The sequence below is a fragment of the Dendrobates tinctorius genome, unplaced genomic scaffold (genome assembly GCF_039654945.1).
Source record: "Dendrobates tinctorius isolate UK_male_01 unplaced genomic scaffold, ASM3965494v1 ptg000029l, whole genome shotgun sequence".
Taxonomy (NCBI): domain Eukaryota; kingdom Metazoa; phylum Chordata; class Amphibia; order Anura; family Dendrobatidae; genus Dendrobates; species Dendrobates tinctorius.
Genome location: NW_027361697.1, coordinates 8,664,468 through 8,690,834, shown reverse-complemented (window position 1 = coordinate 8,690,834; position 26,367 = coordinate 8,664,468). Strand labels below are relative to the sequence as shown.

The window sequence follows — 26,367 nt, the reverse complement described above, 5'->3', positions numbered from 1 at the left end:
TAGGGGAGATGCAAATCCAGCCGAGCAAATGTGTCACCGTGACTGGGCACTGATGAAATCCTGGATCTGGTAATGAATCCGTGTCCCAGTTGTACTTGCTGTTATCAGACATGTATGGCATATCAACAAGGTTATGCCATAAATGTCTTTTTGTTTTGAGACAATAACTTTAAGTGGTTCAAATTGACGATCGCAATCACCACATGAGACGTTTACCCTCATGTTCCTATTAGTCATTTATACCATTGCAGTTACAACCATTTACTCATCTTTACACTTTGTTGTACACAGGTAGCTCCTCAAGCCGATCAGATTCACGAAATGCTCAAAAGTCTAGTAGAAGCCAAATGGACGCCGCAAGCAAAAACAGAAACCTGCTCTCTGCGGAAGAAGAAAAACATCAGGATGTGTCTGAAGAAGTGAAGAAAGATTTCCTGCCATTAGAAATCCGAGGCATCTTAGACGATCTGCAGCTAGATAGTGGTTTAGTTCACGCAAAGCAAAGTCAAAAGAGAGGCCACAGTCCGACGAAAAGGAAATCTGAGAAGGGACAGGTCTTCGAGGAAGTGCAAATGTCGTCAAAAAGAAGACATTATGACTCTGAGCAGGTACGGCTGTATATTATGCGCCAGCAGGAAGAAAGGAAGAAGAAGCAGAATGAGCAGAAAGCTGCTCAGCGGCAGGCGGAGGAACTGAAGAATAAGCGTCTGCAAGAGCTTTATCAGAAGCAACGAGAGGCTTTCAGCAAAGCGAAAAATGTCACAAATGCACAAAAAGAGAAGGAAACTCAGGAGTCTGTGTCAAACAAATCTTTTGATGCAAATTTCCTGCGGCCACAGGACACTTACAGCAAATTGCTACTGAGTGAGACCTGGCCTCTGCAGACCGAGCAAGAGAAACAGGTACATGTCCTAATGTGAGAGCTGTCCTCTCTGTATGTTTGGGCTTCTGGCTGTTTCTGACAACTACACAATAAACATACTCTTGGCCAGGGCTGTGGAGTTGGTAAGGCCTCTTTCACACTTCAGTTTTTTAATCAGTCAAAATCCGCCAAAAGGACGGATGGCGGATCCGTTTTAGTACTGATGACAACGTTCTTAAAGGAATCGCAGCCGAGAGAGAGAGAGAGATCCGTCACAATCCGCCATTAATTGCAGTCAATGGGGCAAAATAACGGATCCTCAAAAGAAAATTGAGGATCCGTTTTTTTCAAAACCTGGCGGATTGTGACTGATTGTAAAAAACTGAAGTGTGAAAGAGGACTAAGCCAAACCTCTGATTCCTCAATTTTCCTGACTTCTGACTCCGACCCGACAGCACTACCTCACTACTGACTATGTACATAAAGTGCAGCACAGATTCATCTCAACTAAAAGCTGAGATCCTTACATCAGGAGCAGAACAGACATTTATAGGATATTTCATAAGTTTCCCAAATTCTTATGACAACATTTACAGCACAGCCTGCATTGTGCTACTGTACCCAAGTTATTATATATTTTAGGCCTCTGTTCATTTTTTTTACTGACTCCACCAAAATGGACCCCAACTCTGACTCCACAGCCCTGCTCATAGCTTTGATTTATCATCTTTGACATTTGATATATTTAATATAGCAAGCTTAACATCTTACTTTTTTTCCTTTCTTTTTAAGTCTAAGCCTTTGTATCAACCGTCTGGTGAATCTGACAAAGAGAACAAGGGCCAAGAGAGACCCCCTAGTGCCTCTTCCAGCAGTGACTTATCTCTCTCTGAGCCTTTACAGCCTCTACTCAGGTAGTGTGGAAAACAAATCTAAATTCATAGCATCTTGCAAAAACTTTAATGTGGAAACCCTAAGGCTATGTTCGCACCAGTGCGTTTGGGGTTTTGTATGAATCTCCCTAAAAACGGGACTCTAACATGATTCAGAGGGACCTATAGGCTGCAATGTCATGAATGAAATTCAAATGAACTGTTTTTTTGTTTTGTTTTTTTAATGACTGACCTTACTCTGTCGCCTAATTGGGGGACACAGAACCTTGGGTGTTATGCTGCTGTCCACTAGGAGGCGACACTATGCATAATCTGAAAAAGATTAACTTTGGCTCCTCCTCTGCAGTATACACCCCTGGACGGCGTCAGCCTTCTCCAGTTTTTCCTTATAGCCAGCCTCTGTGCACTATGCCGTGCTCAAGGAAGAGAACCAGGCAGGAATGTTTCTATGCATTCTGTACAGCCTGCAAAGCCACGCTCCCTAGTGGCAGCACGTATCCGCACTGCCGGGACTGCATCCAGAACTCTGGGTCAGAACCCCAGGGAGTCCCTACTGACGCTTCAGTGTCACAGGCCACGCCGGAATGGGCAACTCAGATGTCTCAGTCTATGTCACAGTCCATAGACAACCTAACTGCTACATTACTGCAAGCTCTGCAGAGTCGGGCCCCGGCTATGGACGGTACACAGCAAACGGACAGCTTGTCTCAGGAACATGCTGCTTCCGACTCTCACAGACGTAAGCGGACCCACAGGTCTCGATCACCTAAGTCGCACTATAGCACAAGGTCGTCCCCCTCTAGGGAGAGACAGCGTCATTCCAGGTCTCCTGGGCAGTCCCCTGCCACAGACAGACAGTGCAATTTACCACAGGGATCCCCCACCACAGAAGACCCCCGCCCCAGGTCGCCCTCCAGGGATCACCTTAGCGAGGCACAGGATTCGGAGGGCATCTGTGACTCCGACTCAGATAATGAAACGGTCAGGTCCGTGGTACCTTCTCCCCCTAGCAATACAGCGCTAGTTGAGGACATAATTTCTGCCATTCATGGGGTGCTAAAAATTCCAGAGTCGCCCCCGGAAGTCCCAGAACATAGGATTTGCTTCGAAAGTGTTCAAAAACCACCTAAGGTCTTCCCTAATCACGATGAGTTTGAGAAAATACTTACCAAACAGTTTGCGCAGCCTGACAAAAAATTCGCTAATCGCAAATATTTGGAAGCGAAGTACCCCTTCCCACACAAAGACACCAAACAATGGACAGATCCACCTGAAGTGGACCCTCCGGTTTCTAGGCTAGCAGCGCAGACTTTACTCTCTCTGCCGGATAGCTCAACCCTCAGGGACGCAGCAGACCGGCAAGTAGAACGCATGGCTCGTTCTATTTTCGAAGCGGCAGGCGCCTCTCTGGGCCCTGCATTTGCTTCAGTTTGGGCATCCAAGGCCATCCTGGCTTGGGCCAAAAAACTACAGGAGGGTCTTCAGGCTTCAAATCCTGAACTCTCGGACCAAGCGGTCCAGATGGCAGTGGTAGCAGACTACATGATTCATGCAGCCCTGGATTCCGCCAGAGGTGTAGCGGGAATAGCATCTAACGCCATCACGATCCGACGCATCCTCTGGCTGCGAGAATGGAAAGCGGATGCGGCCTCAAAGAAGTCCCTCACGCGACTTCCATATTTTACTGGAAGACTTTTCGGCGAAAAGTTGGACACCATGATAGCCAATGCCACTGGGGGTAAGAGTACCTCTCTCCCTCAACTAAAACCGAAACGCATGTTTAAACGAAGAAACCAGACGCGATTCCGATCCTTTCGGAATTCCTCAGGCTGGTCCGTTTCGTGCCCAGTGCAAAACCGCAACCGTTCTCCACGCAGAGACAACCCACGGACGCAACAGCGACCGGACAGGGCTTGGCAGTCGAAAGCAGGCCAAGCGAAACCCAAGGGAGGAAAACCTCAGAACTTCACTTCATCATGACTCGAGACCTCCGGAAGACACCCCACCAGTAGGCGGCCGACTTTTACTCTTTCAGCAAGTCTGGCTGCCTATTACAGAAGACAGGTGGGTCAGGGAAATAGTGTCTTCCGGATACAAGATAGAGTTCACTTCCGTTCCACCGAACCGGTTCTTCCTTTCTGTTCCTCCAACACCACCAGAAAAGGCTCGTGTTTTCCACCAAGCGGTTTCCTCTCTCCTTCAATCAGGAGTTGTGGTGCCGGTTCCCGCGAACGAGAGATTCCGAGGATTCTACTCAAATTTGTTCGTAGTCCCCAAGAAAGGAGGCGGCGTCCGACCCATACTGGACCTAAAACAGCTCAACAATTACGTACGGGTCCGTCATTTCCGCATGGAGTCCCTCCGGTCCATCATTGCATCCATGGAGCAGGGAGAATACCTCGCCTCCATAGACATACAGGATGCGTATCTCCACATACCAATTGCTCCCGCCCACCAAAGGTTTCTCAGGTTCGCGGTCAACCAAAACCACTACCAGTTTGTCGCCCTTCCGTTCGGACTCGCCACGGCTCCAAGAACATTCACCAAAGTCATGGCGGCCACCATGGACGTCCTGCACTCGAGGCATCCTAGTCGTCCCGTACCTGGACGACCTCCTCGTCAAGTCTCCCACTTTCAAAGACTGCGAGGTCAGTGTCTCAATCACTCTAGACACTCTGAGTCGCCTGGGATGGCTAGTCAACCTACAGAAATCGTCGACCATCCCAACTCGGACTCTAACATTCCTGGGAATGGTATTCGACACCACCAGGGGCCTGGTGCTCCTTCCCAAGGACAAGACACTGGCCATCCGTCTGGGAGTTCGCACACTCCTTCGCAGTCCTCCTCGATCTCTCCGGTTTGCCATGAGAGTCCTCGGCCGGATGGCAGCAGCAATAGAGGCAGTGCCATTTGCCCAGTTTCACCTCAGGGTCCTTCAACTAGCCATACTCAGATCTTGGGACAGGAACCCCTTCTCCCTCGACAGGGAGTTCAGGTTGACGTCATCAACCAGGAGGTCCCTGCATTGGTGGCTCAAACCAACCTCGCTTACACGAGGGAAGCCATTCCTCTCAGGACAATGCAAGATCCTGACTACCGATGCAAGCCTGACAGGCTGGGGGGCGGTGCACCTACATCACAGGGCACAGGGCAAGTGGTCACCGAGGGAAGTGACATTGCCCATCAATGTTCTGGAAATCAGGGCCATTCTCTTGGCACTGAGAGCCTTTCATCACTTGCTTGCAGCCTCGCACATACGGATACAGTCGGACAATGCCACGGCTGTGGCATACGTGAATCACCAAGGCGGGACCCGCAGCGCCCAGGCGATGAGAGAAGTGGCTCATATCCTCCGCTGGGCGGAAGACACAAGGTCGGTACTTTCTGCGGTACACATTCCGGGTGTAGAAAACTGGGAAGCCGACTTCCTCAGCAGGCAAGGAATGGACTCGGGGGAGTGGTCTCTCCATCCCGAGATTTTTTACCAGATCTGTCAACGCTGGAGAACCCCGGATGTGGACCTAATGGCATCCCATCTCAATACCAAGGTTCCCAATTTCATGGCCAGGACACACGACCCGCGGTCGCTCGGAGCGGATGCCCTGGTCCAGGACTGGTCCCAGTTCCGACTCCTGTACATTTTTCCACCCCTCCCCCTAATCGCCAGGGTCGTGAGGAAGATCAAGCAAGAGGGAGTTCCGACCATCCTCATCGCGCCAGACTGGCCCAGATGTACTTGGTACGCCGACATCGTCCAACTTACGGCAGACGCCCCCTGGCGTCTACCCGACCGTCACGACCTTCTGTCTCAAGGTCCGTTCTTCCACCAGAATTCAGGGGCTCTCAATTTGACGGCATGGCCCTTGAAACCTGGATTCTAACCCAGGCAGGTTTTTCACCGGCAGTCATTACAACTATGATCAGGGCAAGGAAGCCTGCCTCCGCCAAGCTCTATTATCGTACCTGGAGAGCTTTCTTTTCTTGGTGCGAATCTCATGGACAAGTCCCACTCCCTTATTCCCTCCCGAAGGTACTAGGTTTTCTTCCAGCGGGCCTAGATGCCAAGCTATCCTTAAGTTCGCTTAAGAGTCAGGTGTCGGCGCTTTCAGTCCTTTTTCAAAAGCACATTGCTATTAAACCGCAAGTAAGGACTTTCATCCAGGGAGTTTCCCGATTGGTTCCTCCCTACAAACGTCCGCTGGATACGTGGGACCTCAATCTGGTCCTGACAGCATTGCAAGCTCCACCCTTCGAACCTCTTAGAGCAGTTCCACTCTCCATTCTGTCTCAAAGTGGTTTTTCTAGTGGCGATCACCTCGTTACGCAGAGTGTCGGAATTGTCAGCACTTTCCTGCAGACGGCCTTTCCTAGCCTTTCACCAGGACAAAGTGGTTCTCCGCACGGTACCATCCTTCCTTCCGAAGGTTGTGTCCAACTTTCACCTTAATGAAGAGATTTCACTGCCTTCCCTTTGCCCGGTTCCGGTTCATAGAGTGGAGAAGGCTCTGCATACGCTTGACCTCGTCAGAGCATTGCGAATTTACGTGTCCAGGACTGCACCTTTCCGGAAATCTGATTCCCTCTTCATTCTTCCGGAAGGTAGTCGCAAGGGGTTGCCGGCTTCCAAGGCTACCCTTGCCAGGTGGATCAGGTCCACCATACATGAGGCCTACCGACTTAACAGTTCCCCTCTTCCGGCCGGTATCACGGCACACTCTACACGGGCAGTAGGGGCCTCCTGGGCCATTCGGCATCAGGCTTCGGCACAACAAGTGTGCAAGGCGGCCACTTGGACTAGCCTACACACGTTTACGAAACACTACAGTGTTCATACCCAGTCCTCAGCGGATGCGAGCCTGGGTAGACTGGTTCTGCAGGCGGCAGTACCCCAAGTCTAGGGGACTGTCAGCACAATATTCGTCCACTGCTTCCCACCCAGGTACTGCTTTGGGACGTCCCAAGGTTCTGTGTCCCCCAATTAGGCGACAGAGTAAAGGAGATTTTTGTGTACTCACCGTAAAATCTCTTTCTCTTAGCCTTTAATTGGGGGACACAGCTCCCACCCTGTTGCCCTTACGGGCCGTTGTTTCCTGTTGAGTTCTCATATTGTTCTTTGAGCTCGTACATAGTAGCCTTCTTACAGACATGGTTATGTTATTTGGTTACGTTCCTCCTTATGCTTTGGCACAAAACTGGAGAAGGCTGACACCGTCCAGGGGTGTATACTGCAGAGGAGGAGCCAAAGTTAGTCTTTTTCAGATTATGCATAGTGTCGCCTCCTAGTGGACAGCAGCATAACACCCAAGGTTCTGTGTCCCCCAATTAAAGGGAGAAAGAGATTTTACGGTGAGTACACAAAAATCTCCTTTTTGTTCAGACTGACTGACACGGTCTTGTACTTTTCTCTGCCTGTCTGAACAAACGGACTCTGTCCCAAAAAGAAGCGGGGTTCGTGTCAGTTCAGTCTATGGCCTCCTCAGAGGTCCGTCCAGGTCCCGTTTTCAGGAGGATTCAAAAATGCAGTGTGAACAGGGCCTAATTTAATAGTTCTAGACAAAAACCAGATATACAGCAGATTGTTGTGCGTTGATATGGGCTTTTCTGAAAGAATAGTTTGCCGCGTGTGTGTATGGGCATTTGGTAAGTCATAGTAGAAACGTGATCTCTACTAGTCTCACTCGGTAAAAAGTCAGGAGGGTTCACAACTTGCAATCTAGGAGGGGTGCAGGCGGATAATAGGTGATCGTGAAAGCTACAAATTTATAAAGTGGCTTTCAAAAGTATTCATACCCCCAACATCACCACACCCCCTTATCATTTTTTGCATTTTTCTACCTCACAACCTGGATTTACTTTTTGTTTTTCTTTTTGTGGGTTTGCATCACTTCATGAACATGCCTACAATTGTGAACATTTTAATTTTCTTTTTATTGTGAAGCAAACAGGACAAAATAACTGGAAATTTCAGTGTGCATAACTATTCACCCCTCTAAAGTCAGTATTTTTAGTGCCTCCTTTTGCGGCAATTACAGATGCAAGTCGCTTTGGCAAGTATCTGTGAGCTTTCCATATCTTGCTACTGTCATTTTTGCCCATGCCTCATGGAAAAACTGCTTTAGCTTCTTCACGTTAGATGGTTTCCTCCGGTGAACAGCAATCTTCAAGTCTGGCCACAGATTCTCAATTGGATTAAGGTCTGGTCCTTGACTAGGCCTCTATAAAGCATTTATATGTTTCCCCTTAAGACACACAAGTGTTGCTTTAGCAGTGTTCTTTGGGTCATTGTCTTGTTGGAAAGTGAACCTCTTTTCCTCGACATGGACTATTTTCCCTGTCCCTGATGCCAAAAAATATCCCCACAGCATGATACTGCCACCTCCATGTTTCACTGTGGGGATGGTGTTTGGGGTGATGAGCTGTGTTGGTTTGGCCCCAGACACAGCGTTCACCTTGGTGACCAAAAAGTTCAATTTCTGTCTCATCTGACCACAGCACCTTCCTCCAGTCATTTGGGGAATTTCCCACGTCTTTTGGTAAACTCAAAACGAGCCTTACAATTTTTTGTGTAAGTAAAATGTTTTTTTCTGCCTACTCTTCCATAAAGGCCACCTCTATGGAGTAGCTTATTGTGGTCGTTTGGACGTACACTCCTCCAGTCTTTGCTTGGGAACTCTGCAGCTCCTTCAGGGTTACCTTTGGTTTCTGTGCTGCCTCTCTGATTAATGCCCTCCTTGCCAGACCTGAGAGTTTTGGTGGGCGGCCCTCACTTTGCAAGTTTGTTGTGGTACCATTTTCTTTCCATGTGATGACAGTGGATTTGATGATTTTCCAGGGGATCATCAGTGATTGGGATATTTTCTTTTTTTTTTTTTTATAACCCAACCCTGACTTGTACTTCTCAACAACTTTGTCCCTGACTTGTTTGGAGTTCTCCTTGGTCTTCATGGTGTTGTTTGGGTAGTGGTTCCTCTTGCTCAATGTTGTTGCAGCCTCTGTGGCCTTTTAGAAAAGGTAAAATGTATATGCTGACAGACCATGTGACACTTAGATTGCACACAGGGAGACTTCTTTTCACTAAGCATGTGACTTATGAAGGTAATTGTTTGCACCAGAAATTTTTAGGGGCTTCAACGCACAAAGGGTGAATACATATGCACATGCCAATATTTTGTTATTTGATCCCATAAATTTAAGCCTATATTTTTCTCACTTCACTAACGTAACTATTTAGTGCTGATGTATCACACACAAATTATAAAAATATTTAAACGCAGGTTATAATGTAATAAGTTAAAAAGCCAAGGGGATGAATACTTTCACAAGCCACTGCAAATGTTTAGTTAGATGATAATCTCATATGATCAGGATCTTTCCTTTTTCTGTATGGTTTTTCTTACTTGCTACTTTTCCCTTTAGAATGGTAACGAAATGGGGTGAGAGAGTCTTATATTTTTAGGTAGTGATGTAAAGTAAAACAAGCAGCCAGCACCAGGGGAGGACTTTCAGCCGAAAAAAATGGGCTGAAAATCTCGTCTTATACACAAGTATATACGGTATTATGTTTAGGCCAAAATACAGCAATTTATGGGGTCTTTTTTGTTTGTTTTTTTTAAATATATACATTTCCTCCCTGAAGGTGTCCAAATGTTTTTAAGGATTTTTTTTTTTTTGATGAATGATTGAATTATTACTGTATAAACATGTTCCTTTTGTTTTATTTTTAACAGTATCAAGTTTTTGCTTCTACTTTTATGTTTTAGGAGTGACCTTATGGAGGCCTACTATCCTCAGCCAGACAAGGTGACGTCAAAGGCCACATTACCTCATCCTCAGTTTCTTGCTCTTTCTAAAGACTTGGAATCATTTCTCAGCTCACGAAAAAACACTGCAGATATGTTTCCTGTGACTCAGAAGACAAATGCACAGTTTAAGACATCCTCTGATTTTAAGAGCAACTTGGATCGTATAGAGTCTCTAAAGGCGACAGCCATGTCCCTGTCTTCTCGAATCGAAAATGAAGCTAAAAAGTTGGCCGGTGGTTCTTTCAATTTACCAGTAGCTTGGTCCTCTGAACTGGACTCAAAACCATCAGTAAAAATAGCATGGCGAAAACCAGACAGTCCTCCAGAAAAAGAAAGCAGAGTAGATGCGTTCTCCAATAGGATTCAGAAAATACTGAGTACATGTTCTAGTCATTTCTCCCAGGATGACCTTCCCGGGGCTAGCCAACTATACCGGAAGCATCCTGAGGAATTATCTGCATTACTCGAGAGATATGAGGACAACAATCATTTGGCACAAAAACCTGAACAGAGTGTGATGCCCTCATCGTCTCAGAAGAAAGCAAGCCTTTCCCCCAATTCCAGTACCAGCTCCATCAGTGAAGGGCCCATTTTGAGTGAAGGCAGCTTCTCTGAAGGAGAGGGTCAATCAAGACGTGCATCTCCTCTTCACGCAGAAAGCACTATTAAAAATAAGGAGTATTGTATCAAGGATTACAGATCTTTTGCTCCACTTGTTGAATTCCAGAGAGAAGCTGATAAATATACTCCGCTGGCCTCCAATGTGAGATCTGATTTCCAAGGCCACTGGGAAGAGCTGACTAAAGGAAGTCCTCACAGTGTGATCAACATCTTCACCAGGACGTTCCAGCACTATGGGAAAGGTGAGGCTATAGTGCATGTTTTGTGGAAGCCTTAGCCATTGCTTTCCAAAACAAAACATTGAAATGTTCGTCTCTTCTAGATCTTAATGGGTATGAAGAAAATGAGCCAGATTACCAGCCAGTATTGTCATCCGGCAGTCCACACAACAGTCTCTCCTATGCTGATGACTTCATTTCATCCCATGTTAGCGAGTCAGCAACTGAATCTCAAAAAGACACTCATCAGAGGTTATAATACAGCTATAATACTACTAACCAATGTGTTCTTATTACTACAGAGTTTTGACATTTTGCAGCAGTTTTATGTAAATGGAAGTTCTTCTGATTTGGATTCGCTGCTAATGGCTAAAAGGAATCTGTCACCCACCCCCCGGGACCTATATGACCTATTAATATGTGCATACAGGTAATAGAAATGTTATAGTCCTACCTGTGTGAGTCATATTAACGATCTTATTGTTCAGAAATGTTATATTCTGTCTTTATGCTAATGATTTCTTATAGGGTCTAGGGCTTACAGTGCTGGAAGAAATCCCTGCCTCCTATCTTTAATGTAATACTACCCCATGGACATCAGTTATGGCTGCGGAAACCTGTTCCTACGCCCTGCACTCCCTCAAAAATCCATGCATCTTCCTCACTTCTATGGGAACTGCATTCAGGGATCTTCTACGTAGGCGCCGGCAAGTCACTGTGACCTCCGGTGTACGTACCGATAAGGTGCTCTCCCCACGCCCTCCCTGCATAGTCATAACTAGGAGCCATGTGTACATAGCGATGACTATGCAGGGAGGAAGTGGGGAGAGCACCTTATTGTTGCGCAAACCGGAGGTCACTGGAGCAGAAGTCGCCTGTGCAGAAGGTCCCTGAATGTAGAACCTATAGAAGGGGAGGAAGAGGTATGGATTTTTGAGGGAGTGCAGGGCACAGACGCGGGATTCCGAGGCCACAACTGATGTGTATGGGAGGGGGGTAGTATTATAATGAAGACAGGAGGCAGGGATTTCTTCCAAGCACCGCACGCCCAGGAGCCTGGAAGAAATCATTAGCATAAAGAAAGTATAAAAAAATAAAATTACTCTGTCTCCTCATTGGGGGACACAGAACCATGGGTGTTATGCTGCTGTCCACTAGGAGGCGACACTATGCATAATCTGAAAAAGATTAACTATGGCTCCTCTTCTGCAGTATACACCCCTGGATGGCGTCAGCCTTCTCCAGTTTTTGCTTAGTGTCGCAAGGAGGCACACCTAAAGGATTTTTTTTATTTTCCGTGTTTTTTTTCTTCCGGATGACAGATGAAGAAAAGTGGGTCTCCTTTGAGACTCCCGGCATGGCTCCTTCCTCGGCCCTCTATTATGGGGTGCCCAGTTGAAGTCGAGATGGTGTTTCCCCATGTCGCTCCTTCCCCAGCCCTGCAGGTGCTGGTTCGAAGTAGAGACCCCCCTCCTTCCCCAATTCCTTTTGGTCTTGGGTTGAGGTCGAGGGAGGAAGAAGCCCCCTTATGGTGACAGCAGCACCCTCCCTAATCCCCCTCTGGGGGTATTAGGTTGAGACACCTCAGGTAGGGTCTGCCCCATGGCAATCTGCACGGTATCCAGGAACCCCAGCCAGCTGCGGGCTTCTGTCGGGGCCGGGGGGGAGTGCTGGCAGGCATAGCACGCACAGACACAGGGCTCCCTGCGTCCCTGTCTCTGGCAGCATCACGACTAGCGCCTCAGGAGGACCCATCACAGGGCCCCGCTTCAGATTGCGGCCCCACCGCTAGCCTGCCTTTCAGTCCTGCCTGGAGCCCTTCCTGGGCATCGGTCTCTAATTTAGGCCGTGGCTTTGGCCTAACTGAGGTCACCGCCTCCTCTCCGCCCCTTGGCCCGCCCCCCGGATGACAATTATGACACTCCACAGTGTCATAGAAGAGGCGGATCGAGGCAGAAAGGGCACGTTTCTACACAGCTCTGCGCTCCCTTTCTCAGCTCTCCGCCCCCTTATTCTCCCTCCTCATCCTCCCGGCAGCCATTTCTGAAATAGGCAAAGGGAGAAAATCAGCAGCATCACGCCAGCCAGTCTCCGGGGGGCACAGGACGGTGGATCTTCGGCGCTGGACCTAGGAGCACACTGGTGGGGTAAGATCACAGCTCGGGCTCTTGTGCTCGGCTGTGAATCCGGATTCCCTGTAAGGCTCCCCTATAAGTTTCCCCTGCATAATCCACCCCTGTAGGTCTCTCTCATAACCAGTCCTGCCGTGGTCTGAGCACTATGCCAGGCTCAAGGTACAATAGAACCAGACAGGAATGCTTTTATGCATTCTGCATAGCCTGCAAATCCACTCTCCGCAGTGGCAGCACATACCCCCACTGTAGGGACTGTATCCAGAATACTGGGTCAGAACCCCAAGAGGCTCCTACCAATGCTTCAGCGACTGCTACCACGCCGGAATGGGCTGCCCAGATGTCGCAGTCTGACACAGTCCATAGATAACCTCCACATTACTCCAGGCTCTGCAGGATCATGTCTCGGCTATGAGCGTTACCCAGCAAAGGGATAGCTGCACTCACGGACAGGCCTTTCCTGACTCCCCCAGAAGTAAGTGGGCCCACACGTCCCGTTCCTCTGCGTCATCCCCCTCCAGGGAGAGAGACCATAGCTCCAGGTCACCTAGACCGTCCCCTACCAGAAACAGACAACGCAGATCGCCGCAGCGACCCCCGACTACAGAGGACCTCAGCCCCAGCTCACCCACCAGGGAACGCCTCAGCGATACGCAGGATTCGGAAGGCATCTGTGACTCCGAATCAGACAACGAGACAGAGAGGTCTCTAGTCCCTTGTCCCCCTAGCAATACAGCGCTAGTTGAAGACATAATCTCTTCCATCCATCGGTTGCTGGACATTTCCGATCCAACCCCGGAAGCCCCAGAACACAAGATTTGCTTTGAAGGTGTCCTGAAACCACCTCAGGTTTTCTCTAACCACCCGGAATTTCAGACGATCCTTACTAAGAAATTTTCTCAGCCTGAGAAGAAATTCACCAATCGCAAATATTTGGAGGCTAGGTAAAAGGACACCAAGCAGTGGACAGATCCACCCGAAGTGGACCCCCCAGTCTCTACTAGCAGCACAGACCCTACTCTCACTGCCAGATAGTTCAACCCTCAGGGACGCAGCAGACCGGCAGGTAGAACGCATGGCTCGTTCAGTCTTCGAAGCGGCAGGGGCCTCCCTGGCCCCCGCGTTCGCTTCAGTTTGGGTGGCCAAGACCATTCTGGCTTGGGCCAAAGCATTGCAAGAGGGTCTTCAAGCTTCAAATCCCGGGTTTTCGGACCAAGCGGTTCAAATAGCAGTAGTAGCAGTTTACATGCTTCATGCAGCCCTGGACTCCGCAAGAGGTGTAGCAGGAATAGCAGCAAACACCATCATGATCCGGCGTATCCGCTGGCTGCGGGAATGGAAAGCGGATGCGGCCTCAAATAAGTCCCTCACGCATCTCCCGTACCTTAGTGGAAGGCTTTTCGGTGAAAAGTTGGACACAATGATATCCAACGCCACTGGGGGGTAAGAGTACCTCTCTCCCTCAACTCAAGCCTAAACGCACGTTTAAACGGCGTAACCAAACACTATTCCAATCCTTTCGGAATTCTTCGGGCTGGTCAGTCTCGCGCCCAGCACAAAATCGTAACCGCACTCCACGCAGGGACAACCCATGGGCGGTGCAGAGGCCGGACAAGACGTGGCAGTCAAAAACAGGCCAAGCGAAACCCAAGGGAGGAAAACCTCAGAACTTCGCTTCATCATGACTCTCGAACTCAGGAAGACACCCCACCAGTAGGCGGGCAACTTCTACTCTTTCAGCAAGTCTGGCTGCCTATTACAGAACATAGTAACATAGTTATTAAGGTTGAAGGGAGACTTTAAGTCCATCTAGTTCAACCCATATCCTATCCTAACTTGCCCTAACATGTTGATCCAGAGGAAGGCAAAAAAAACCCCATGTGGCAAACAGTAAGCTTCACATTGGGGAAAAAAATTTCTTCCCGACTCCACATACGGCAATCAGACTAGCTCCCTGGATCAACGCAATATTAGGGAAACTAGTGTATATACCCTGTAATATTATACTTTTCAAGAAAGGCATCCAGTCCCTTCTTAAATTTTAGTAGGGAATCACTCATTACAACATCATATGGCAGAGAGTTCCATAGTCTCGCTGCTCTTACAGTAAAGAATCCACGTCTGTGAGTATGCTTAAACCTTCTTTCCTCCAGACGTAGAGGATGCCCCCTTGTCCCCATCACAGGTCTAAGAGTTAAAAGATCATTAGAAAGCTCTTGGTATTGTCTCCGCATATATTTATACATTGTAATAAGATCACCCCTAAGCCTTCGATTCACCAAACTAAATAACCCCAAATGTAATAACCTGTCATGGTATTGCAGACGCCCTAGTTCCCTAATAACCTTGGTCGCTCTTCTCTGCACCCGCTCCAGTTCGGCTATGTCTTTCTTATACACCGGAGACCAGAACTGTACACAGTATTCTAAGTGTGGTCGCACTAGTGACTTATATAGAGGTAAAATTATGTTCTCCTCATGAGCATCTATGCCTCTTTTAATGCATCCCATTATTTTATTTGCCTTTGCAGCAGCTGCCTGACACTGGCCGCTAAATGTGAGTTTGTCGTCCACCCATACACCCAGATCTTTTTCAGTGACTGTTTTGCCCAGTGTTTTACAATTAAGCACATAATTATACATCTTGTTCGATCTACCCAAGTGCATGACCTTACATTTATCCCCATTAAAGCTCATTTGCCATTTATCAGCCCAAGCTTCTAGTTTACATAAATCCCCCTGTAATATAAAATTGTCCTCCTCTGTATTGATTACCCTGCAGAGTTTAGTGTCATCTGCAAATATTGAAATTCTACTCTCTATGCCCCCTACAAGGTCATTAATAAATATGTTAAAAAGAAGCGGGCCCAAAACTGACCCCTGTGGTACCCCACTGCTAACCGTGACCCAGTCCGAGTGTGCTCCATTAATAACCACCCTTTGTTTCCTATCCCTGAGCCAGCTCTTAACCCACCTACACATATTTTCCCCTATCCCCATTGTTCTCATCTTATGTATCAACCTTTTGTGTGGCACCGTATCAAAAGCTTTTGAAAAGTCCATGTACACCACGTCCACTGCATTCCCTTGGTCCAGTCTGGAACTTACCTCTTCATAAAAGCTTATCAGATTAGTCTGACAGGAACGGTCCCTTGTAAACCCATGTTGATATTGGGTCATGAGGTTATTCTTCTCCAGATACTCCAGTATAGTATCTCTTAGGAAACCCTCCAGGATCTTACCCACAGTTGAGGTTAAACTTAGTGGCCTATAATTTCCAAGTTCAGTTTTTGTCCCCTTTTTGAATATTGGCACCACATTTGCTATACGCCAGTCCTGTGGTACAGACCCTGTTATTATGGAATCTTTAAAGATTAAAAATAATGGTCTATCTATGACTGTACTTAATTCCTGCAGTACTCGGGGGTGTATCCCATCCGGGCCCGGGGATTTGTCAATTTTAGTGATTTTTAGACGCCGCCGTACTTCCTGCTGGGTTAAGCAGGTGACATTTAATGGAGAATTTTTATCCCTGATCATGTTATCCGTCATGGGATTTTCTTGTGTAAATACTGTTGAAAAAAAGTAATTTAGCATATTGGCTTTTTCCTCATCCTCCTCCCCCATTTCACCCAGACTATTTTTAAGGGGGCCAACACTATCATTTTTTAGTTTCTTACTATTTATGTAGTTAAAGAATATTTTGGGATTATTTTTACTTTCTCTGGCAATGAGTCTCTCTGTCTCAATCTTTGCTTTCTTGATTTGCTTTTTACAGAATTTATTTAATCTTCTGTATTTAGTTAATGCCTCATCACTACCTACTTGCTTTAATTCTCTAAATGCTTTATGTTTGTCCCTTATTGTGCCCCTTACAGCTCTATTTAGCCATAGTGGTTTCTTCCTATTTCTCGCATGTTTATTCCCATACGGTATATATTGTGCACAGCTCCTATTCAGGATGCTAATAAACGTCTCCCATTTTCTTTGTGTATTTTTATGTCTCAGGATATCGTCCCAGTTAATTGCACCAAGATCATCTCTCATCCGTTGGAAATTTGCTTTCCTGAAGTTTAGTGTCCTTGTAACCCCTCTACTACACATCTTATTAAAGGATACATGAAAACTTATTAATTTGTGATCACTATTACCCAAGTGACCCCCAACCCTTACATTTGATATGCGGTCTGGCCTGTTGGTTAATATTAGGTCTAGCAGTGCCCCCCCTCTTGTTGGGTCCTGAACCAGTTGTGAAAGGTAATTGTCTCTCATTGTAGTCAAAAACCTATTACCTTTGCTGGAACTGCAGATTTCGGTTCCCCAATGTATTTCAGGGTAGCTGAAGTCCCCCATAATAATGACTTCTCCTTGAGTCGCAGCTTCATCTATTTGCTTTATGAGGATATTCTCTGTTGCTTCCATTATTTTTGGAGACTTATAACAAACCCCTATCAGTAATTTATTATTTTTCCCCCCTCCCCTTATCTCTACCCACAGGGACTCTACATTTTCATTAGATTCATATATATTATCACGAAGGATGGGTTTTAAGGATGATTTTACATATAAACACACACCTCCCCCTCGCTTATTTGTACGGTCATTTCTGAACAGACTATAGCCCTGTAAATTAACCGCCCAGTCATGGCTCTCGTCCAGCCAGGTCTCAGATATCCCCACCATGTCATAATTATGTTCCAACAACATTAACTCCAGTTCCTCCATCTTGTTGGCGAGGCTTCTGGCATTAGTATACATGCACTTTATGTATCTCTCTGTACCTCTATTCTTTCTTAAATTATTAACTGTTCTAACCCCACCACCCCCACCCCCAATTTCATTATTTGTGCCCAGGTCTCTAACTGCACTGTTTTCCCCTCCTATAAAAGGAATACCCCCCCCCCCCCCCCCCGTCCCTAGTTTAAACACTCCTCCAACCTTCTAGCCATTCTCTCCCCCAGCACAGCTGCACCCTCCCCATTGAGGTGCAACCCGTCCCTAGCGTAGAACCTGTAGCCAACTGAGAAGTCGGCCCAGTTCTGCAGGAACCCAAACCCCTCCTTCCTACACCAATTCCTGAGCCACTTATTAACCTCCCTAATCTCCCGTTGCCTCTCTGGCGTGGCACGTGGTACAGGAAGTATTTCCGAAAATACCACCTTGGAGGTCCTTGCTTTAAGCATACAGCCTATTTCCCTGAAATCATCTTTAAGGACCTTCCACCTACCTCTAACTTTGTCATTTGTGCCAATGTGCACCATGACCGCTGGATCCTCACCAGCCCCTCCCAGTAATCTGTCAACCCGATCAGCGATGTGTCGGACTCGAGCGCCAGGTAGGCAGCACACCGTTCGACGATCCCTGTCTTTGTGACAGATTGCCCTATCTGTTCCCCTAATAATTGAGTCTCCCACTACCAGAACCTGTCTAGCCTGCCCTGCTCTCCTATTCCCCCCCTTACTGGAGCAGACACTCCTCCGGCTTTCAGAGGACATGCCTTGCAGCAGCGGTGCTACTCCTGCACTAACACTCCCCTCATCTGCCAACTTAGCAAACTTATTGGGGTGTGCCAGATCAGGACTAGCCTCCCTGGTGCTCTTACCTCTACCCCGCCTTCTGTCACCCAGCTAGCTGCTTCACTGTCCTGCAGCTCCAACCTAGCATCCCCCCCCTCATCTATCCCAGTGAGCGTCTGCTCAGTGAGCAGAAGACTCCTTTCCATTTTGTCTATGGATCTCAGTGTTACCAGCTGCACATTTAGATCCAGTATCTGGGCTTCCAAATGCACAACGTGCTCACATCTTGCACAGCAGTATGCACCCTCGACCGGCTGTTCAAGGATTTCATACATGCGGCAAGACGTGCACTGGATGGCATTGGCAATAGTGGAGCACATCCTAATGGGGATTGCACCAGACAATAAGATAAGCAGAAATAAATTTAAAAAAAAAGACAGGTGGGTCAGGGAAATAGTGTCTTCCGGATACAAGATAGAGTTCACTTCCAGTCCACCGAACCGGTTCTTCCTCTCTGTTCCACCAAAACCGCCAGACAAGGCTCATGCCTTCCACCAAGCAGTCTCCTCTCTTCTTCAAGCAGGAGTCGTAGTACCAGTTCCAGTGACCGAACGCTTCCAAGGGTTCTACTCCAATCTATTCGTAGTCCCCAAGACCCAAGAAAGGAGGCAGCGTCCGGCCCATACTAGACCTAAAACAGCTCAACAAATATGTACGGGTCCGTCATTTTCGCATGGAGTCCCTTTGGTCCATCATTGCGTCCATGGAGCAGGGAGAATATCTCGCCTCCATAAACATTCAAGACGCATACCTGCACATACCAATTGCTCCCGCTCATCAAAGGTTTCTCAGGTTCGCGATCAACCAAGACCACTACCAGTTCGTGGCTCTCCCTTTCGGACTTGCCACAGCTCCAAGAACGTTTACCAAGATCATGGCAGCCACCATGGACGTTCTACACTCCAGAGGTATTGTAGACGTTCCATACCTGGATGACCTCATCAAGGCATCCACCTTCAAGGACTGCGAGGTCAGTGTCTCAATCACAATCAACACTTAGTCGCCTGGGCTGGTTAGTCAACCTACAAAAGTCATCGACTACCCTGAGTCAGACTCTGACCTTCCTCGGGATGCTATTCAACACCTCCAGGGGTCTGGAGCTCCTCCCCAGGGACAAGACACTGGCTCTCCGTCTGGGAGTTCACATACTCCTTCGCAATCCTCCCCGATCTTTCCGGTTTGCCATGAGAGTCCTCGGCAGGATGACAGCAGCAATGGAGGTGGTACCATTTGCCCAGTTTCACCTCAGGCCTCTTCAACTAGCCATCCTCAAGTCTTGGGACAGGAATCCCTTCTCCCTCGACAGGGAGTTCCGGTTGACATCGTCAACCAGGAGGTCCCTACACTGGTGGCTCAAGCCAACTTCGCTTGCAAGAGGAAAATCCTTTCTCTCAGGTCAATGGAAAGTCCTGACCACCGATGCAAGCCTGACAGGTTGGGGTGCGGTGCACCTCCATCACAAGGTGGTCACCAGTGGAAGCGACCTTGCCCATCAATATCCTGGAAATTCGGGCCATCTTCCTGGCACTGAGAGCCTTTCATCACTTGCTTGCAGCCCCTCACATAAGGATACAGTCGGACAATGCCACGGCGGTGGCATACGTGAATCACCAAGGAGGGACCCGCAGTGCCCAGGGGATGAGAGAAGTGGCACATATCCTCCACTGGGCGGAAGAGACGAGGTCGGTACTCTCAGCGGTCCACATTCCGGGTGTGGACAATTGGGAAGCCGATTTCCTCAGCAGACAAGGATTGGACGTAGGGGAGTGGTCTCTCCATCCCGAAATTTTTCACCAGATCTGCCATCGCTGGTGGACCTAATGGCATCCCGTTTCAATGCCAAGGTCTCCAATTTCATTGCCAGGACACGCGATTCCCTGTCGCTCGGAGCGGATGCCCTAGTTCAGGACTGGACCCAGTTACATCTTCTGTACATTTTTCCACCCCTCCCCCTGATCTCCAGAGTCGTAAGGAAGATCAAACAAGAGGGAGTTCCAATCCTCCTGATCGTGCCGGACTGGCCCAGACGTCCATGGTACGCCGACATCATGCAACTTACAGCAGAAGCCCCCTGGCGTCTCCCCAACCGTCATGACCTTCTGTCACAAGGTCCGTTCTACCATCAGAACTCAGGGGCTCTCAATTTGACGGCGTGGCCTTTGAAACCTGGGTTCTAACCCAAGCAGGGCTCTCACCTGACGTCATCACAACCATGATCGGGGCAAGAAAGCCAGCCTCCGCCAAGATTTATTATCGTACCTGGAGAGCTTTCTTTACCTGGTGCGAATCTCGTGGACAGGTCCCACTCCCTTATTCCCTCCCGAAGGTACTTGGTTTTCTTCAATCGGGCCTGGATGCCAGGCTATCCCTAGGCTCGCTTAAGAGCCAGGTGTCAGCGCTTTCAGTGCTTTTCCAAAGGCGTATTGCTAACAAGCCGCAAGTAAGAACTTTTCTCCAGGGAGTTTCCCGATTGGTCCCCCCCTACAGACGCCCACTGGAAACGTGGGACCTCAAACTGGTCCTGACAGCATTACAGGCACCACCTTTCGAACCCCTTAACGAAGTCCCACTTCGCATTCTGTCACAGAAAGTGGTTTTTCTGGTGGCAATCACCTCGCTGCGCAGGGTGTCTGAATTGTCAGCACTCTCCTGCAGACGGCCTTTCCTAGCTTTTCACCAGGACAAGGTGGTTCTCCGTACAGTACCATCCTTCCTTCCGAAGGTTGTGTCCACCTTCCACCTCAATGAAGAAATTTCACTGCCATCCCTTTACCAGGTTCTGGTTCATAGAGTGGAGAAGGCTCTGCATACGCTTGACCTTCGTCAGGGCATTGCGTATCTACGTGTCTAGGACTGCACCCTTCCGGAAGTCTGATTCCCTTTTCCTTCTTCCGGAAGGTGTTCGCAAAGGTCTGCCGTCTTCCAAAGCTACCCTTGCCAGGTGGATCAAGTCCACCATACAAGAGGCTTACCGACTTAACAATTCGCCTCTTCCGGCCGGTATCACGGCACACTCTACGCGGGCAGTAGGGGCCTCCTGGGCCATTCGGCACCAGGCTTCGGCACAAGAAGTGTGTAAAGCGGCCACCTGGACTAGCCTACACTACAGTGTTCATACCCAGTCCTCAGTGGATGCGAGCCTGGGTGGACGGGTTCTGCAGGCGGCAGTGCCCCAAGTTTAGGGACCTGCTAACACAATATTCGTCCATTACTTTCCACCCAGGGACTGCTTTGGGACGTCCCATGGTTCTGTGTCCCCCAATGAGGCGACAGAGTAAAGGAGATTTTTGTGTACTCACCGTAAAATCTTTCTCTTAGCCTCTAATTGGGGGACACAGCTCCCACCCTGTTGCCCTTACGGGCCGTTATTACGGTTGAGTTCTCATATTGTTCTTTGAGCTCGTAAAGAGTAGCCTTCTTACAGGCATGGTTATGTCGTTTTTGTTACGTTCCTCCTAATGCATTTGCACAAAACTGGAGAAGGCTGATGCCGTCCAGGGGTGTATACTGCAGAGGAGGAGCCATAGTTAATCTTTTTCAGATTATGCATAGTGTCGCCTCCTAGTGGACAGCAGCATAGCACCCATGGTTCTGTGTCCCCCAATTAGATGCTAAGAGAGAGATTTTACGGTGAGTACACAAAAATCTCCTTTTCTTAACAGCAAGACCATTAATGTGAGACATACAGGTAGGACTAGTGTAACATTTCTATTACCTGTATGCCAATATTAATAGGTCATATACGTCCCAAGGGTGACAGATTCCCTTTAAAAGGGTAGTCCAGGTTTGGCACAAAAGTCTGCAGTCACTATATATGTAACTGCAGACTTGTGAATCCTCACATTGTGCATATCATGTACTGTCGGGATTCTTCGATGCTGACGGCAAGGCCAGGTGGTCACAAGACTCAAGTGTGTGATATGCATACTCCGGGCTGCAATCCAAAGTACACACTCCCAGAGTATTTTAGTGGAAATCAGAATCTGAACCTTACACTCTAATATAGCTGCATCGGAAAATAAAAACTACATTTTTTCAGATCTGTGGCCATTATTCTATGAAGTGGCCAGTTTAACATGTTACAGCTGGTGAAAGAGCCACTTTACCACCATGTTGCAGAGTAAGTGGGTTTAAAGGGCTATTACCATCCTGAAGATTTATGGAACCTTCCCAATAAAGCTACATCACTGTACCATTACTGAAGCACAGCAATTTATCTCTTTGGTTTAGTTTTCACTGTCTCGTTTCCCCAGAAAATATTTGTGATCTGTTTTTTTTATCTCTATAATAATCTACAGTGATACCAGTGCCTCCAATGTCCAGAAAGAACTACCTCTTGTAAAATCTCGGAGTAACTCCTCACCACATTCTTCACAATCTCTCTCTGCTGCTTCGTCTCCTTCGTCGTCTTCATCACACAGAAGCAACACGAAACGTAAGATTAAATGTGGGTTTCTGTGATGTATCGAGGCTAAAGAGGTTGTCCAGGTTTGGCACAAACATCTGCAGCAACTTTGAGACTACAGACTACTAAATCCTCGTAGCACGCACTGTCAGGATTCTCCGGTGCCGACCGCGAAACCGGCCTATATGAGAAAGGAATACTTCCATCCACAATAGAATGACTGTAGATTTTCATGTCCAACCTGGACAAGCCTTTTTAAGGGGCAGATCCACCATAGTACAGGAATGACTATAAGAGGGAATTAAATTATTTTCTCCCATTTGCGGTGTAGGGAAGGTTTGGCAGAATAATACTTCTCCTGTCTCTGTAAAAGTGGAGCAAAACTCATCTGGTTCTGAAAATAAAAGCCAAGGGAGCAAACAAACATCCCCAGCTTTGACTACTAGCAAAGATCGCTCAGCAGGCTCCGACTCGGACAGCACAATGGGCGACGTTTCTTCTCGTTCAATTACAAGGTGAGACACTTGTACGGCTTCCTTGAAATGCAGTCAAACTATTATCCACGGTTTTGTAATGATGAAATCTCTCCAACCATTCACTTCTTTGTGTATTTCAGCCTTGTGTCTGACACTGGAAAAGATACAAAAAGTCAGCAGTCGAACTTTAAGGATGTAGGAGGACAAGTACTACCGCCATCTGGACGCCAAGTAGGATCACATGCATCAGTTTCAGTAACGGATACTGGACAAGGTATGCAGATGATTAATTTTGGTACAAGTAGATCCTTTGATGATCACATTTGTATAATTAGATTGTGGGTTAAGCCCAATAAACATAGGTCCCCTTTTTCGGCAGGTTCTCTGCGATTCTCTCCTGCTGGCTTACACCAACGTCTGTCTGCTGAGCTGAACTACCTTGGTGCTATGGAAGAATCTGTTCGGCAGCTGTGTGACGTTGAGCGAGTGCGTGGGATTTCTCTGGCACAACAGGAAACCGTATCACTCGCACAAATACTGAAGGTACTATTAATAATACGAAAACAAAGAGAGAGAAACCTCAAAGTCATCTCACCCAAATAGAGATCCACTCCTCGGAAACTGCTGTGTGTAAGGAAATAGAGGAAAAAGATTAATTTCACCATCAGGGTCTGTTTACTTTTTATTGTTCATTGATTAAGGATATGCATCCGAAATGCGTTTTACTCGAATTTTAACTTTTTTGTGGTGGTGGTTGCGCTTTCCTTTTTCTTTATGGTTTCGGAATGTTTTTGTCATAATAAAATTTTGGATTTTTATGGAAGATCCTGATGCTGGAATTCATTTTTCTCTATTTCTCTATCGCTTCATTGGGGGACACAGAAACCATGGGTGTATGCTGCTGACACTATGTACAGAAAAAGGTTAGCTCCTCCTCCGCAGTATACACCCCACCGACCGGCACTAATTTCCTCAGTTTAGCTTAGTGTCAGTAGGAGGTGGATACGGGTCTTCATTAGACCCATATCTACCTCAATGTGCGTCGTTCCTTTTCAGGTTTCCGGAGGGATACAGAGTGAATGGTCACGTCTGTAGTCCCACACAGAGACTATGAGTACGGCGTGTACTGCCACTCCGTATCCTCATAGCTCTCTACAGCAGGACCAAGACCCTAACACAGGTGTGTGTCAGCGTTCCAGATGTCCTCGTTACCCGTCTCCCACCCACTCGCCTACCAGAGCCTGTCGGTTTGGATGAGGTGCGGACATCCCTCTACAAGAATCACAGGATAATGAGGTACTTTCCTTCCCCAGGTTGCTCAGAGACGGATCAAGTCAGTAGGTAAGTTAGGGCCCTAAATCGCGATACAGGATCACGGCTCCTATCTTCAGCACCAGGGTCTCTCCCCTTGTCGGCTTCCTTTCATCCTACCCCCGTTCTCCCCCGGCTGCACTTATTTCTCTCTTCAGCCAGGCTCCAGGCAGGGGTCCTTCGGGAGCGGTCGCCGCGGCTGTGCTGCGAGGCCTCCGCGTCGCCCCGCGCTTCCCGGCGGCCGTCACATTTAATCCAGGCCCCGGCTTCACTTTGGGCCTTGTCCTGCGTCGCGGCCACGCCCCCCGCCTCCTTTCTTAGGCGGGCTTCTCTCCCGCCCATTCTAGGCCCGCCCACCGCCTTCTCCCTTCATGTTATGCGGCACTCAGCCCACCCGCCTCCAGCCTATCTTCAGTGGGCGGCGCCATCCTCAGCATCGGCGGTTAGCCCCGCCCATCCTCTTCCTCGGTCTCTGCAGAAAAGCGCGCGCTTCCTGCTCTGCTCCCCTCAGGCTGCCGCCATTTTCTCAGCCTGTCAGCCGGACGCTGTCTCCTCTGCCGTGCCCAGACGAGCCGTGCAACATCGATTACTGGAAGTCGCTACAGGACACCAGACCGTGAGTAGCTCTGCAACTGCAGACTGACACCCTCCTCTGCCTCCTGTCCCCCAACCTTCCGGCACTGCTTCAGTGACTTTCCTTCATTATGTCTAACTCTAAGTCTGACCGTACTCGTCCTCCTGCTCCCACCTGCACCCTAGTCAAGTACTTTGCATGTTCTTCTTGCAATCTCCAACTTCCCTCAGGTCAGTCCACTCCCCTCTGCCTCGACTGCAGCAATCCCATTGAGTCCGCTGCCCAGGAGACCCCTAATATTCCACGTGAGAGTGAACCCCCCCATTCCTGGCTGGGCTTCTTCTCTATCACAATCAGTGGCAGATCTCACTAGGGTCTCTCAGTCCCTAGTGGCCGTGTTTGATAATTTGTCCCTGGACACTTCTGCAGGGCCAAGCAGGTCTCAAGAGACTCCATCTGAGCCAGCATGAGCCGCAAAAAGCCTAGGCAGGATCTCTGGCCGGATTCCTCCCCTGGCCCCATCTCACCACATAGTCTCCTTCCCATCCTTCCTCACCCGAGTCAGGCGAAGCGTTCTCGGATGCGCCATCTGAAGAGATTTTAGAACTGGATTCGCACCATGCCGCAGACATGAAGGTTGCGATACAGAAACTCATTGCAGCGATTAACCACACTTTTGAGATCAAAGACTCCCATGCGAAACCCTCAGATCAGGAGGTTTCGTTCAGAAAGGCAGAAGCACCTTCCAGAGTCTTCGCTCCTCACTCTGAGTTTGTTAAGCTCCTTACCAGGGAAAGAGAAAATCCGACCAGACGTTTTCAAAGAGGGAAGTGTCTCGGCGTGCTGTACCCATTTTCTCAAGAGCTCACCGACAACTGGTCGGCTTCCCCCTCTGTAGACGCTCCTGTGTCCAGACTATCTAACAACACGGTCCTTCCGATTTCAGGTGTGGCATCTCTAAAGGATTCTAATGACAGAATCCTTAGCAAAGTCAGCATTCGAAGCGGTGGCGACGGTGCTAAGCCCAACCTTTGCTTCCACTTGGGTAGCCAAGGCCATAGCTACTTGGGCGGAGGATCTCCGCCAAGGCATTCTTGATGGAGCCCAACCAGAGCGACTGGCCGAGCTAGCCAACCAGATCTCCCATGCAGGGGAATATTTGGTCTCTGCCTTCTTAGACGCCGCGTCTTGCGCAGCTCAAGCGTCCAGCAACATAGTTGCAATCCGGCGCACAATTTGGCTCAAGGCTTGGCAGGCGGATTTGTCATCAAAGAAGTCCCTCACAAATCTGCCTTTAGGGAGCGCGTCTCTTCGGATCCCAGCTGGACCAGATCATTAAAGACGCCACTGGGGGCACAAGCTCTCTTCTCCCTCAGTCCAAGCCTCGTAGACCACCTCCAAGGCGTCAGTTTCGGCCCTTCCGCCGCGCCGGCAGAAACTTTTTCCAGCCAACAAAGGCCGCAAGCACACCAGGATAGGAAAAAGGTCTCCTTTAGGC

The 26,367-nt window shown here is 48.4% G+C and overlaps 1 protein-coding gene across 4 annotated transcripts in view; it reads left to right on the top strand.

Moving 5' to 3' along the window:
* CEP350 (centrosomal protein 350) overlaps positions 1-26,367 on the top strand; it is a 132,188-nt gene that overhangs the window by 63,840 nt on the left and 41,981 nt on the right. For all 4 annotated transcript variants that reach the window (XM_073571357.1, XM_073571356.1, XM_073571355.1 and 1 more), the window contains exons 10-17: positions 292-902; positions 1,655-1,776; positions 9,516-10,420; positions 10,501-10,648; positions 22,402-22,538; positions 22,840-23,023; positions 23,125-23,258; positions 23,364-23,527. In XM_073571357.1, the coding sequence (XP_073427458.1) occupies positions 292-902; positions 1,655-1,776; positions 9,516-10,420; positions 10,501-10,648; positions 22,402-22,538; positions 22,840-23,023; positions 23,125-23,258; positions 23,364-23,527 (2,405 nt within the window). The remainder of the gene's footprint in view (positions 1-291; positions 903-1,654; positions 1,777-9,515; positions 10,421-10,500; positions 10,649-22,401; positions 22,539-22,839; positions 23,024-23,124; positions 23,259-23,363; positions 23,528-26,367) is intronic.